The 16,294-nt window shown below is 39.6% G+C and overlaps 1 protein-coding gene across 1 annotated transcript; it reads right to left on the bottom strand.

Moving 5' to 3' along the window:
- Positions 1-739: 739 nt before the first annotated feature.
- Positions 740-8,393, bottom strand: LOC116610294. Its single transcript, XM_048723058.1, has 11 exons — positions 8,207-8,393; positions 5,325-5,357; positions 4,909-5,073; positions 4,669-4,701; positions 4,496-4,525; positions 4,159-4,212; positions 3,477-3,560; positions 3,045-3,228; positions 2,689-2,783; positions 919-2,340; positions 740-775 (listed from the first exon to the last, which is right to left on the bottom strand). Exons 1-9 carry the CDS (start codon positions 8,391-8,393, stop codon positions 2,693-2,695), a joined length of 861 nt encoding a protein of 286 aa, XP_048579015.1. The 3' UTR covers positions 740-775; positions 919-2,340; positions 2,689-2,692.
- Between the last annotated feature and the right edge of the window lie 7,901 nt (positions 8,394-16,294).

Below are 16,294 nucleotides of genomic sequence, written 5' to 3'. Positions count from 1 at the left end.
GCATACACTTTTTTAATAAATATTTGACTGTTGGAAGCCTATACTTTGAGGACAAGAGAAAGATTTGTTCGTATTGTGCGCTCGGCCCTTGATCACTACAGGCCATCGGCGTGACACGCCTCGTGGCTAGCAAAGCGACTAGTACGTGAACGCCGACGGCAAATAACAAATGGATTGGATTGATAATACAATACTGATACTAAGTGGACTTATTTCAGTTTGATTAAAATTATTTGTTTATGCTGTTACCTCGTTAGTGTCAGTGGGCGTAAAACGCCTCTCGAACACGCCCGAGCGGCCACGGAAACGCACTCTTATGTCGCCACTGCCGCTTTTACCGTCAAGGTGTCTTATGCTCTGCAGAATGATAATAAAACATCGGATAATTAATAATGTCATAGGCAACGTATCTGTATGCAGGTGTGCGATGCGATCTTATAAAACACAGTTCGTTTATCGCTAGTAAATCGTTCATGGCATTTTCTCGGGGCTTGCAAGGCTATTATACTTGTACCCACCGCTTCGTGTTCTTCCCTCAGTCTCCTTTCTTCGTTTTCTTGTTGCTGTGGAAAAAGAATTTTAAAAAGTGTGTGTGAGAGTGGGGGGGGGGGGGGGGGGGGGTGGAAATAAATCACAAGAACACAAAAGTCACCCGAGGAACACATTTTCTGAGTCTTTGGAGGTTGAAGGTGGGTGCTGCTAGCTGTAATACTGCTATATGTATAACAATGTCACGTACCTCTTCAATTTCTAACAACCGTTGTCTTTCCCTATCCTGTAAAAAAGCAAAATAAAAATTATTAATAATAAATAAACAGAAATGATGACTATGTGTATATCCCAAAGTTAACATACCGGACGGTTCTACATTTGATATTGTTCGATATGCATTCTAAATATTTCCCACGTTTAAATTACCCTTTCTTGGTCCATTCTGAGACTTTCTATGTATTCCCTATCCTGCTCCTCTCGAAGACTTCTTCTGTCGCTGTAAATAAAAAAAGGGTTATCTAATGTTGTCTAATTACAAAACACACTAATGAGAATAAAAAAAAGACAATGCCGACAATGCGAAAGGGTCCTACAATTCATAACTCAGAAAATGTAGATACTTCAGCAAAAAAGGCAGGCAAACACACAAATTGTAGCTGAAGGGATGCCCCAATATTTTAATTTAGAGTTTAGAGTCACTGACAGCTCCTTTGGGGAGATTATATAAAAAAGCATCGACTCGCAGTAATCTGCCGAATGTTTAATTAACTGGTTTACATGTTCTCTCTTCTTCGAATGTTTAATTAACTGGTTTACATGTTCTCTCTTCTTCGAATGTTTAATTAACTGGTTTACATGTTCTCTCTTCTTCGAATGTTTAATTAACTGGTTTACATGTTCTCTCTTCTTCGAATGTTTAATTAACTGGTTTACATGTTCTCTCTTCTTCGAATGTTTAATTAACTGGTTTACATGTTCTCTCTTCTTCGAATGTTTAATTAACTGGTTTACATGTTCTCTCTTCTTCGAATGTTTAATTAACTGGTTTACATGTTCTCTCTTCTTCGAATGTTTAATTAACTGGTTTACATGTTCTCTCTTCTTCGAATGTTTAATTAACTGGTTTACATGTTCTCTCTTCTTCGAATGTTTAATTAACTGGTTTACATGTTCTCTCTTCTTCGAATGTTTAATTAACTGGTTTACATGTTCTCTCTTCTTCGAATGTTTAATTAACTGGTTTACATGTTCTCTCTTCTTCGAATGTTTAATTAACTGGTTTACATGTTCTCTCTTCTTCGAATGTTTAATTAACTGGTTTACATGTTCTCTCTTCTTCGTAAAATGGCAGCTTCAGCCTCCTCTGTCACTGAAAAAAAAAATCATGTTTTGCCCTAAATGTTAATGGAGGGGGTACATTTTTCTTTTCCTTTATAATTTTGTTATCCAGGTCACCTATTTATATCAGCTTTGCTGAAGGGATTTATCTGGGAAAATATTAGTAAATAAATAAATAAACAAATAAATATTTTTTGCAGCTCCTGATCAGATTTGTCTTATGTTACCCAATTTATAAAACCTTTAAGTATTTGTATCTAGATGGGATGCTGATACTGAAACATCGAAGGTAGTTATACTTTTTTTATGATCTTCTATTCAGTGCTGTAGTGAATAGTAAATTATGAGTGTTAAAAGGACTGTTGCTTACCTGGGCACACAAATGTAATAACTTACCGTCAGCCATATCAATAATACAAAGAACTTGCGCATCTGTAAAGGGCTCGCCGACTGCCGCAGGTAATGCTACTATAACGCACTCGAGAAACCTCATTAACGGTGCAAATGTGCCTATAAAAATACACACACACTAGTCTGCAATCTTCTTTGACGAGCTCCTAATCATTTATTTATTTATCTTAATACCAATATACGTTACACGTCACAATAATACCCAAATACTGTACACTGTGTTACGGGAACCGCCACCCCACACCCCTCTTTTAGACACCATTTACATGTAGCTGAATACCACTTGAATAAATCCAAACGATTTTGTCAGAGTTTGATTGACCAAAGATGGACTAGTAATCACCATTTACTCACAGATGTGGAGATCTACTTCTCTGATGCATAGTAGATTGGATTAATGAAATGACAATGTTTAAACCCCAGCCCTTGAGAAAAAAACATACATACCACCCTAGAAGCCAGAAGTCCTGTCAGAATCTGAGGTGGACCCACCCCAGACAAGACCTCTTTCTAAAATTACTCTGGTTGCATCTGATGTCAACCTGAAATGCAAACTCATTATTTGTCATCAAAACCAGTATTAATTTTTATATCTTTCCATTGATGATAAAAGTTTGATATGATAAACATTTGTTTTCCCAAGTTCTTTGGATGTTTAACAGAGGAGGCGATTGAAAAACGTGCACTTTAATCAAGGTAATCAAGAGAGGTGACAGCGGTACAGTGAAAAGGACGTAGATATGCAATTGTAAAGAACTAATGTGATGGAAAGCTTATTTTTTCCAGGTAAACTTATGCCTTACCATGGGAAACTGGTTTCTGTTGATGCCCAATTGAGGGCGATCAGGAATCCAACCCTTGTTTGCAATTGAATCTGCAGTAAAAACACTGCAATGGGTACTGGCAGTACCGAGATTGGCAAACAAGGGTTGGATGCCTCGACAGCTCCCCAAAATTGCTGAAATTCGACCATAGGATTTAATCTACCTAAAACAAAAAATAATGCATGCTTTTTACAGACAAAAAAAACAACAAACAACAAAAAAAACTTCAACAACTACAACAAAACCTGGAAAGAAAATTGTCTATGGCTAGAAGGCTTCAATGGAAATACCTTGAAAAAATGCCATGTTTAAAAAGGTAAAGGGGTTTCTTATTATTTATCATCATATGGGCACATAAGACAGTGAGATAAAAAAAAGTTTTGGAAGTTTAAGTATACTGCTTTCACTAACCTCTTAGAAAAATGCAGGGTGACTGACATGTAAAATAGTTTAGGACACCTGGTCCTATCTCTGTTGTACCAGATTCACTCATTCCTGTGCAGTTAAAAAGAGGCAAGATGATTTACCATATTCAATAACAGAGTTCTGTCCTAATTAGTGAATGAAACAATCCACAACAATGTGCTTCTGATAACCTTTTTCCAGTACTTCTATCTGCTCCACCAATTGGTGTCAATCTGATCAGATCCGTAGAAAGTAATTTCATTTTACATCATGGTTACATCATAAAACATAAATTTTATAATGTTTTCACTGCCAAGCAATTAGGGACAAATCATTTAATATCTTAATGAATACTCAATCCTTTCCATCCAAAAAAGCTAAGTCTTAAGTCACAAATAAATTGAGCTTAAGTCATTTGAACATGTCCCCAAAAACAAAATGGTTGGTAACTAATACCCAAGTTGGGTGTTTATAGTTACTCATTTCTATTAAAAGCAACCACACCATGGAGTGGGAAATCCCTGCCATTGATTGTGACATGAAGAGCCCTTCCTTGAATATTATGGAATTTAGGAATAAAAATAAATACAATTGAACACACAAAATATTGAATACACATTTTTAGATTTGTAAGGACAAAAATTGTCATTATGGTTGCTATGGATAGAAGGATTATCAAATATCGTACCGTAACAGTTAATAGCCAAACCGCTGTTGTTGGGTTGGTATGGTTCTCCATGACCTAGGGAAAAAAATAAAAAATCAATTTGCAATAGGTGCAATCTACTGAGAGAATACTTACAAAATATTTGATCAAATAATCGCTGCTTGGAAAGTAAGAAAGAACAAAGTCCTTGTGTTCTAAAAAAATATGACCTTCTTGCATGATAACGTGGATCATTTGATATTTGATTGTTAACCTGGTGGCCGAGTCAGTTCCAAGTCAGAGTAAAATCAGTACTCCAACTGAAGCTAATAATTTTTTTGAATCAATCCATGATTTGTGATACCCAGAACAAACTTACCAACACCGTCATCTCCTGACAATACAGAACCTGTTTTAAAAGAATAGAATGATATGTGAAAATTATGGTGATATTGATTATCAGCAGGAGAAATGAATATATGAAATATACAATTAATGTATACTACAGTAGTTTGATTGGTATCCCAATTATGACATATAATAATTTCTTACCATCTTCGTCACTGTCCCCTACCAGTACAGCACCTGTGAATAATTCGGAAAGTGTTTATTAAGGACACGGTTCAAACAAAAGCTTACAAACCAGCTATAAGGTTTGGAGATAAAGTGACATTTTTACTATTTGAAGATTCTAATTTTTCATATCTCTCTGAAAAGAGGGTGGCAATCATCTCTGTGGTTGTTGTTGTCTCACAAAAAGTGGATTGCTACAAAATAAGTTTTTTTACTCACCATGCACACCACCAGCCAACTCATCCGCACCTCGACCAGCACCCTCTCTACCGGGCAACTCATCTGCATGTCTACCAGCGCCCTCGCCACTGGCCACCTCATCTGCAAGTCTATCAGCACCCTCATCAGCCACCAACTCATCTACACGCCGAACAGCACCTGCTTCTTAAAATATATCAGAAATGTATGCATGTTTAATGATCACAGAGAAATATAACATATTTTACCAATAAACTTGAAAATAATGTATACAATGCTTATTATGAAGGTAGATAAACGATGTAAATGAGGTTACAAAATCAAATGCCAACTACCAAGAGCAAAATAAAAATTACATTAAGCAGAATAATTTAATAATTTAATTAATTTGAGTGTACTATTGCATTGGCCTGAAAAAGTGTCACAAAAATACTTACCATTACCCGCATGATCTCCAAACAGCACAGCCCCTAAAAATAAAAAAACAGAAAATCAGACTTTAGATGCAAGTAATATTAGGAGCAAAGAAGAAGATACAGTAGTTTGCCATATGATTGACTACCTTTTTTTGTAATTGCTAAAAGGTTATTTGGGAATGTTTTGTATGTGCTAATGGTTACTGTAGGACAAGCAGGCATCCCTCTTGAAAAAAAGCATTTCCATCAAACACATTTTTCTAAGCGGGCTAGTCTTTTCTTATTCTTAGAGTTTCATTGATCTAAATAATTGGATTATAGGATATCCTATCGATAGAGATAGCTCAGTGAATTTGATTGTACATTTAAAGTTAAATAAAGTGTGTATTTATTGTATATTGCTGTGTGTGCTTATTTTTTAAATGATTTATATAAAACTATTGCATACGGGTCCGCAACACGTAAATGTATGCAAAATCCGGACATAAAGGTTTAATTTAAGAACATTTCTAGACTTAAATATAAAGTTTAATGAACATTTCTATACTTATACACAACGTTTAATGGAATAACATGTCTTGGATAGTCTCAGAAAGGTTATATTTAAAGGCCTTTCCAGATAAAATTTAATGGATTTACGTGTTCTCGATAGTTTTATAAAGTTTACATTCGAAATGAACATTTCAAAACCTTTGAAAAAGTTAATATTCCAGCCTACTGAAAGGAACACTGAAATCTAAAGTTTAGATTTCTTAATTTATCCCCGGGTTGCGGACATGCACAAAATCGTCGATGAAGGATGCAGGATTTATTACCTTTCTTTTTTTTAACGGGAAAACAAGAGAGCTGTGTGATGCGGAATTGGGCATAAAATTGAGCGGAAATGTGGGATCAGAACCCCTTTCAAGACCATGATATTTGAACACTTTTCCGTTTTAGTGCGCCACAGTTCGAAGCCCAAAGCAATACATTCGGCATAGACTAGACAGTAGTTTCAAATTCAACGCGCACAAAAAATAGACCCACGCACACGTTCAGGTACAATCAAAAGAAACCCAGAAGAATCTGTTAATTAATAAAGCTATTAATGTGTTTATCTGTCACCACTAGCTCCCGCTTTTGGGTATCGTATATCAGTGTTTATTATCCGGTATTTTTTACCCGATAATTTATCGGGTATTTTACCCGATGTTTTATCGGGTATTTTTACCAGATGTCTTATCGGGTATTCACCCGATGTTTTAGGATCCATGTTTATCGGGTATTTTTACCAGATGTTTTATCGGGTATTTTTACCAGATGTTTTATCGGGTATTTATACCCGATGTTTCATCGGATATTTTTACCCGATGTTTTATCGGGTATTTACCCTTTTAGTTAACGGTTATATTTTAAATAATATATTACTTACCCGATTCAGTATTTGTATTTTAAACGATAAATAGCATCAGGTATTTTTTTTATTACATCGGGTATCTTAATATTACTGCCGTGGCCCTAAAGCTCAATTGATCCATGTTTTTCCACCAGCATGGGGATATCACATGTTCCCTTGTTCCAGAGACTGACAGTGCTCTCCCTCTAGTCCTTCATAGTGTAAATAGCATTGATCATCTGAATAAACTAAAATTTACCCAGATGTGGAATAAAAATCTTCTTCCAAACTTCTTTAACATTATTTTTTCAACATGCCAGTAATGTACATACAAAACGAGATTATGCCACTAACTAAAACCTATATACTGTAGATAGCAAGTTTGAACAAACACTGGAAAGCAAACTATATCATACATGGCATCTATCCTCTGGTTGATATACCGCCTGATCTAATAAACCAGAGTGTTTTCAAATTATCTACAGAAATAAAGCTTTTCTTACTCTCTTAACCCTTTCATTACTATAACGCCCTGAGTCACCTGTAAAATATAGGCCACAACTCCAAAACGGCAGAAATGCAAACCAAACATCACCAGACCCGGATACTCATGGATTCCTCCAAGGCATAGACGACTTTCAAAAGCGCATCCAAGCAATGTAATAGAATTCACTCTATTGTCAAAATATCAACCTTGACTTCTGACCAAATCGTAAACAAATGCTTAAACCTGGAAACATTTCTTACCATAAAAGACACAAAATTCCGAACTACAAAAAGAGACAAGCAAACACAGATCAAGTCACAAATAGATACCTTTATTGCGCCCTGCCAGGTCCCATTTAACAGCCATCAGTCACAATAATCAATGCAAAAACCTCCATTAGAAGCGAGTCACCATCTTATTTTTAAATTGAATGCCTGCACTGCATCATGGGAGTCTTGGAAACACCTTGACGGAGAGGCGGGAAAGCTCCTCACCCCATAATCATAACAGTTTTTTTTATATAAGTCTCTTTGCCCCAAAGCAAAACAAAACATTTCCAGGTCCAAGAAACCCAGAATAAGCCTGAAAACAATTTTTGAATAAGGTTGGGTAGCAAAGATGGTCCACATTGGAGAGTATGGGCCATTCACTAGAAAATTCATTTATCTCACTCCGTGGGGCCCAAACAAGGAATTATCCCATTGAATCAACCTCAGCGTGCAAACATCCATAAGCGCAGCCGTTATTATGCCCAAATGGACTTTATGATGTCCTAAGGCACTCTCCAAATGTGAAAAAGCTGTAATTTATAAGCAAATCACAAGCTGGGCAAACTAGAAACTCGAGGCACACTCGGGAAAAAATCGAGCGAACTAAAACCTTAGAGGAGAGCGATTGTCAAAAGTGAGAGCAGCCACATAAATACATAACAACAAAGTCCCAGAGGATAACACAACCATAGAGAAAACGCAATCACAGACAAATACAATTCCAGAATTAATAAAAATGGTAGAAGAGAGTAGATTATACCAACCTTCTCACCAGGCGACTCGTCCGCCATTTTGATCTCTTTTGTCAAACACACAGGAAGCCCAACAAGGATTCCTCTTTTGACCAAAATGTCAGACGGGACTCCTGTGGAAACCTCACGGCGGCAGTGAGGTTGGGACTCAAACTCTTGCAGTTCCTCTTTTACTGTTCTGCGGTCTTTTTCTTTTCTTAGCTGCATATATTTTAAGACTGTGTACTGGTCGCTAATATATGCAGCTAGGCGCTTCAAACCATGCTGGTTGATGACAACCTTTTGTCAAACGACTGAATGTTTTTTATACCAGCTCGGAAGTCCGTATCGTGAAATACCGTGACCGAGGGGGGAGGGGGGGGGGGGGGGTAAATAGGGGTCGGTAAATCATTGGACCGACCGTCAAAGCCAGTGAAGATCCAAAATCCGCGCCCAAATTGTCAACAGATCAGTGATCCGACGTATTTCCAAAATCCGCAAAAATAATCATCAAAATCCGTAATCCGTGAGCATTTCGAGGCCAAATCCGCCGATCCGCGAACCTATTAACCAACCCCCCCCCCCCCCCCCCCCCCCCCACCGAGCACAGGCGAAACAGGGTAAGAATCAGTCCCTTGTGATCCTTCGGGAAAATAAAATATAATTTGAAGTTGTGTCTTGAATGTTTCCTTAATAAAGTTAGTTAAATTACTATATTAGCCTTGTGGTTAAGAGGTTTGTGGTGCCGAAAGGGGTTTAGTCCCTCGAGGGAAAACTTCTTCTTCCTATGTTTGGGGAAGTTTTCTCTCGAGGGACTAAACCCGTTTCTGCGCAAGAGGCGAAATATCGCTTCTGACTTTCGTCGATGTTCGAGAAGATTTTGTTCGCTCATAATCATTCAATAAACTCAATGTATTTCCTCCAGAAATACATAACCAATAATTTGACCAACAAAAATAAAATATTTGTTCAATTTCCTTCATTCGTGCTACAAAGCCTTTTTAAGCTGACGATGTCGGTAAAGTGAATTTTCAAGACCCTTGGCAATTTTGTTGTAGGGCAACTCTAACAGGAGATCTTAAAAACGAGATGGCTCACTAGTTGTTTTAAGGGAATTTGATCCTCCTCTTTCCTGGCGCGAGGAGAGCACCTCGAGGAGAGACAATTTCAGATAGGTTTGGGATGAGGAGATGCGCGCAGTTGCATCTGTTTTCCTCGCGGAGTTGAGCGTTATATGAAGGTTACTCTTGCAAATGTCAATAAAGGACCTACACAAGAGTCGACGGATATTAACCAACTCAAATATTTCTGTGTGCGTTCCATGCAGGCAATTCTGGAACACGTCTTCCCGAAATGTAGTAACACCGACCCGATCGGGATATTAAGGTTTGGGGAGCAGAAAATATTGGAATATTCAAGGGTTGGATGATTATTATGAATGTAATGAATACGCACAATACACTTACTGGTGTCGATGGATTTCCTGTTAAAAACATTAGGGTTTGGGAAGTAGGGAACCCATCGACACATAGTGCACGGGTGACGGGAGCCACATTTATCCTATTATTTATCTAAATGCGATGTGACAATGGATGCAGTGTAGAATACGTTACTGCTGGCTAGTTTCTTATAAATAGGAGGGTACTATGATTCAGTAGAGGTATTGAGTTTTACTCACAGCGCGCACTATATATAAACATTTTCAAACAATGGGGGCTCTGTACACACCTCCTAACACAGCGCTCACTGGCAGACTTTACCGAGAACACTTTGCTCACAAGGCAGACAGCGTGCACTGTACACTCAACAATAACAATAGATAGCGTGCACTGTACAGTCAACAATAACAATAGACAGCGTGCACTGTATGGTCAACAGCAACAATAGACAGCGTTCACTGTACAGTCAACAATAACAATAGACAGCGTGCACTGTGCAGTCAACAACAACAATAGACAATGGCACTGTACAGTCAACAACAACAATAGACAATGGCACTGTACAGTCAACAACAACAATAGACAGCGTGCACTGTACAGTCAACAATAACAATAGACAGCGTGCACTGTACAGTCAACAATAACAATAGACAGCGTGCACTGTACAGTCAACAATAACAATAGAAACCGTGCACTGTACAGGCAACAACAACAATAGACAGCGTGCACTTTATAGTCAACAACAACAATAGACAGCGTGCACTGTACAGTCAACAATAACAATAGACAGCGTGCACTGTACAGTCAACAATAACAATAGAAACCGTGCACTGTACAGTCAACAACAACAATAGACAGCGTGCACTGTATGGTCAACAACAACAATAGACAGCGTGCACTGTACAGTCAACAATAACAATAGACAGCGTGCACTGTATGGTCAACAATAACAATAGACAGCGTGCACTGTACAGTCAACAATAACAATAGACAGCGTGCACTGTACAGTCAACAATAACAATAGACAGCGTGCACTGTATGGTCAACAACAACAATAGACAGCGTGCACTGTACAGTCAACAATAACAATAGACAGCGTGCACCGTATGGTTAACAACAACAATAGACAGCGTGCACTGTACAGTCAACAACAACAATAGACAGCGTGCACCGTACAGTCAACAATAACAATAGACAGCGTGCACTGTACAGTCAACAACAACAATAGACAGCGTGCACCGTATGGTCAACAACAACAATAGACAGCGTGCACTGTACAGTCAACAACAACAATAGACAGCGTGCACTGTACAGTCAACAACAACAATAGACAACGTGCACTGTACAGTCAACAATAACAATAGACAGCGTGCACTGTACAGTCAACAATAACAATAGAAACCGTGCACTGTACAGGCAACAACAACAATAGACAGCGTGCACTGTATAGTCAACAACAACAATAGACAACGTGCACTGTACAGTCAACAATAACAATAGACAGCGTGCACTGTACAGTCAACAATAACAATAGACAGCGTGCACTGTATGGTCAACAATAACAATAGACAGCGTGCACTGTACAGTCAACAATAACAATAGACAGCGTGCACTGTACAGTCAACAATAACAATAGACAGCGTGCACTGTATGGTCAACAACAACAATAGACAGCGTGCACTGTACAGTCAACAATAACAATAGACAGCGTGCACTGTATGGTCAACAATAACAATAGACAGCGTGCACTGTACAGTCAACAATAACAATAGACAGCGTGCACTGTACAGTCAACAACAACAATAGACAGCGTGCACTGTACAGTCAACAATAACAATAGACAGCGTGCACTGTACAGTCAACAATAACAATAGACAGCGTGCACTGTACAGTCAACAATAACAATAGAAACCGTGCACTGTACAGGCAACAACAACAATAGACAGCGTGCACTGTACAGTCAACAACAACAATAGACAGCGTGCACTGTACAGTCAACAATAACAATAGGCATCGTGCACTGTACAGTCAACAACAACAATAGACAGCGTGCACTGTATAGTCAACAACAACAATAGACAACGTGCACTGTACAGTCAACAATAACAATAGACAGCGTGCACTGTACAGTCAACAATAACAATAGACAGCGTGCACTGTACAGTCAACAACAACAATAGACAGCGTGCACTGTATAGTCAACAACAACAATAGACAACGTGCACTGTACAGTCAACAATAACAATAGACAGCGTGCACTGTACAGTCAACAATAACAATAGACAGCGTGCACTGTATGGTCAACAATAACAATAGACAGCGTGCACTGTACAGTCAACAATAACAATAGACAGCGTGCACTGTACAGTCAACAATAACAATAGACAGCGTGCACTGTATGGTCAACAACAACAATAGACAGCGTGCACTGTACAGTCAACAACAACAATAGACAGCGTGCACTGTACAGTCAACAATAACAATAGAAACCGTGCACTGTACAGGCAACAACAACAATAGACAGCGTGCACTGTATAGTCAACAACAACAATAGACAACGTGCACTGTACAGTCAACAATAACAATAGACAGCGTGCACTGCACAGTCAACAATAACAATAGACAGCGTGCACTGTATGGTCAACAATAACAATAGACAGCGTGCACTGTACAGTCAACAATAACAATAGACAGCGTGCACTGTACAGTCAACAATAACAATAGACAGCGTGCACTGTATGGTCAACAACAACAATAGACAGCGTGCACTGTACAGTCAACAACAACAATAGACAGCGTGCACTGTACAGTCAACAATAACAATAGACAGCGTGCACCGTACAGTCAACAATAACAATAGACAGCGTGCACTGTACAGTCAACAATAACAATAGAAACCGTGCACTGTACAGTCAACAACAACAATAGACAGCGTGCACTGTATGGTCAACAACAACAATAGACAGCGTGCACTGTATGGTCAACAACAACAATAGACAGCGTGCACTGTACTGTCAACAACAACAATAGACAGTGCGCACTGTATGGTCAACAACAACAATAGACAGCGTGCACGGTACAGTCAACAACAACAATTGACAGCGTGCACTGTACAGTCAACAACAACAATAGACAGCGTGCACTGTACAGTCAACAACAACAATAGACAACGTGCACTGTACAGTCAACAATAACAATAGACAATGGCACTGTACAGTCAACAACAACAATAGACAACGTGCACTGTATGGTCAACAACAACAATAGACAGCGTGCACTGTACAGTCAACAACAACAATAGACAGCGTGCACTGTACAGTCAACAACAACAATAGACAACGTGCACTGTACAGGTCAACAACAACAGACAGCGTGCACTGTATGGTCAACAACAACAATAGACAGCGTGCACTGTACAGTCAACAATAACAATAGACAGCGTGCACTGTACAGTCAACAACAACAGACAGCGTGCACTGTACAGTCAACAACAACAATTGACAGCGTGCACTGTACAGTCAACAACAACAATAGACAGCGTGCACTGTACAGTCAACAACAACAATTGACAGCGTGCACTGTACAGTCAACAACAACAATAGACAGCGTGCACTGTACAGGCAACAATAACAATAGACAGCGTGCACTGTACAGGTCAACAACAACAATAGACAGCGTGCACCGTATGGTTAACAACAACAATAGACAGCAGGCACTGTACAGTCAACAACAACAATAGACAGCGTGCACCGTATGGTCAACAACAACAATAGACAGCAGGCACTGTACAGTCAACAACAACAATAGACAACGTGCACTGTACATTCCACAGCAACAATAGACAGCGTGCACCGTACAGTCAACAACAACAATAGACAGCGTGCACTGTACAGTCAACAACAACAATAGACAGCGTGCACTGTACAGTCAACAATAACAATAGACAGCGTGCACTGTTACAGTCAACAACAACAATAGACAGCGTGCACCGTACAGTCAACAACAACAATAGACAGCGTGCACTGTACAGTCAACAATAACAATAGACAGCGTGCACTGTTACAGTCAACAATAACAATAGACAGCGTGAACTGTACAGTCAACAACAACAATAGACAGCGTGCACTGTACAGTCAACAACAACAATAGACAGCGTGCACTGTACAGTCAACAACAACAATAGACAATGGCACTGTACAGTCAAAAACAACAATAGACAGTGCGCACTGTATGGTCAACAACAACAATAGACAGCGTGCACTGTACAGTCAACAACAATAGACAATGGCACTGTACAGTCAAAAACAACAATAGACAGCGTGCACTGTACAGTCAACAACAACAATTGACAGCGTGCACTGTATGGTCAACAACAACAATAGACAGCGTGCACTGTACAGTCAACAACAACAATAGACAGCGTGCACTGTACAGTCAAAAACAACAATAGACAGCGTGCACCGTATGGTCAACAACAACAATAGACAGCGTGCACTGTACAGTCAACAATAACAATAGACAGCGTGCACTGTTACAGTCAACAATAACAAGAGACAGCGTGCACTGTACAGGTCAACAACAACAATAGACAGCGTGCACTGTACTGTCAACAACAACAATAGACAGCGTGCACTGTACAGTCAACAATAACAATAGACAGCGTGCACTGTACAGGTCAACAACAACAATAGACAGCGTGCACTGTACAGTCAACAACAAAAATAGACAATGGCACTGTACAGTCAAAAACAACAATAGACAGCGTGCACCGTATGGTCAACAACAACAATAGACAGCGTGCACTGTACTGTCAACAACAACAATAGACAGTGCGCACTGTATGTTCAACAACAACAATAGACAGCGTGCACGGTACAGTCAACAACAACAATTGACAGCGTGCACTGTATGGTCAACAACAACAATAGACAGCGTGCACTGTACAGTCAACAACAACAATAGACAGCGTGCACTGCACAGTCAACAATAACAATAGACAGCGTGCACTGTATGGTCAACAATAACAATAGACAGCGTGCACTGTACAGTCAACAATAACAATAGACAGCGTGCACTGTACAGTCAACAATAACAATAGACAGCGTGCACTGTATGGTCAACAACAACAATAGACAGCGTGCACTGTACAGTCAACAACAACAATAGACAGCGTGCACTGTACAGTCAACAATAACAATAGACAGCGTGCACCGTACAGTCAACAATAACAATAGACAGCGTGCACTGTACAGTCAACAATAACAATAGAAACCGTGCACTGTACAGTCAACAACAACAATAGACAGCGTGCACTGTATGGTCAACAACAACAATAGACAGCGTGCACTGTATGGTCAACAACAACAATAGACAGCGTGCACTGTACTGTCAACAACAACAATAGACAGTGCGCACTGTATGGTCAACAACAACAATAGACAGCGTGCACGGTACAGTCAACAACAACAATTGACAGCGTGCACTGTACAGTCAACAACAACAATAGACAGCGTGCACTGTACAGTCAACAACAACAATAGACAACGTGCACTGTACAGTCAACAATAACAATAGACAATGGCACTGTACAGTCAACAACAACAATAGACAACGTGCACTGTATGGTCAACAACAACAATAGACAGCGTGCACTGTACAGTCAACAACAACAATAGACAGCGTGCACTGTACAGTCAACAACAACAATAGACAACGTGCACTGTACAGGTCAACAACAACAGACAGCGTGCACTGTATGGTCAACAACAACAATAGACAGCGTGCACTGTACAGTCAACAATAACAATAGACAGCGTGCACTGTACAGTCAACAATAACAATAGACAGCGTGCACCGTATGGTCAACAACAACAATTGACAGCGTGCACTGTACAGTCAACAACAACAATAGACAGCGTGCACTGTACAGTCAAAAACAACAATAGACAGCGTGCACCGTATGGTCAACAACAACAATAGACAGCGTGCACTGTACGGTCAACAACAACAATAGACAGCGTGCACTGTATAGTCAACAACAACAATAGACAGCGTGCACTGTACAGTCAACAACAACAATAGACAGCGTGCACCGTATGGTCAACAACAACAATAGACAGCGTGCACTGTACGGTCAACAACAACAATAGACAGCGTGCACTGTATAGTCAACAACAACAATAGACAGCGTGCACCGTATGGTCAACAACAACAATAGACAGCGTGCACTGTACGGTCAACAACAACAATAGACAGCGTGCACTGTATAGTCAACAACAACAATAGACAGCGTGCACTGTACAGTCAACAACAACAATAGACAGCGTGCACTGTACGGTCAACAACAACAATAGACAGCGTGCACTGTATAGTCAACAACAACAATAGACAGCGTGCACTGTACAGTCAACAACAACAATAGACAGCGTGCACTGTACAGTCAACAACAACAATAGACAGCGTGCACTGTACAGTCAACAACAACAATTGACAGCGTGCACTGTATGGTCAACAACAACAATAGACAGCGTGCACTTTACAGTCAACAACAACAATAGACAGTGTGCACTGTACAGTCAACAACAACAATAGACAGCGTGCACTGTACAGTCAACAATAACAATAGACAGCGTGCACTGTACAGTCAACAACAACAATAGACAGCGTGCACTGTACAGTCAACAACAACAA

This window comes from Nematostella vectensis, chromosome 15 (assembly GCF_932526225.1).
Source record: "Nematostella vectensis chromosome 15, jaNemVect1.1, whole genome shotgun sequence".
Lineage (NCBI taxonomy): Eukaryota > Metazoa > Cnidaria > Anthozoa > Actiniaria > Edwardsiidae > Nematostella > Nematostella vectensis.
Note: the sequence above shows the minus strand (reverse complement) of the source record. Positions and strands in the feature narration are given on the sequence as shown.

Bases quoted from the DNA above. Each gene is read 5' to 3' on its own strand.
- LOC116610294 (XM_048723058.1), bottom strand. From the start codon at position 8,393: ATGCAGCTAAGAAAAGAAAAAGACCGCAGAACAGTAAAAGAGGAACTG. The intron at 5,358-8,206 runs GTGAGAAGGTTG...TTTTATTTTTAG, and splicing joins AATGGCGGACGAGTCGCCTG to GGGCTGTGCTGTTTGGAGAT. The intron at 2,784-3,044 runs GTAAGGCATAAG...TTTGCATTTCAG, and splicing joins ACAGAAACCAGTTTCCCATG to GTTGACATCAGATGCAACCA.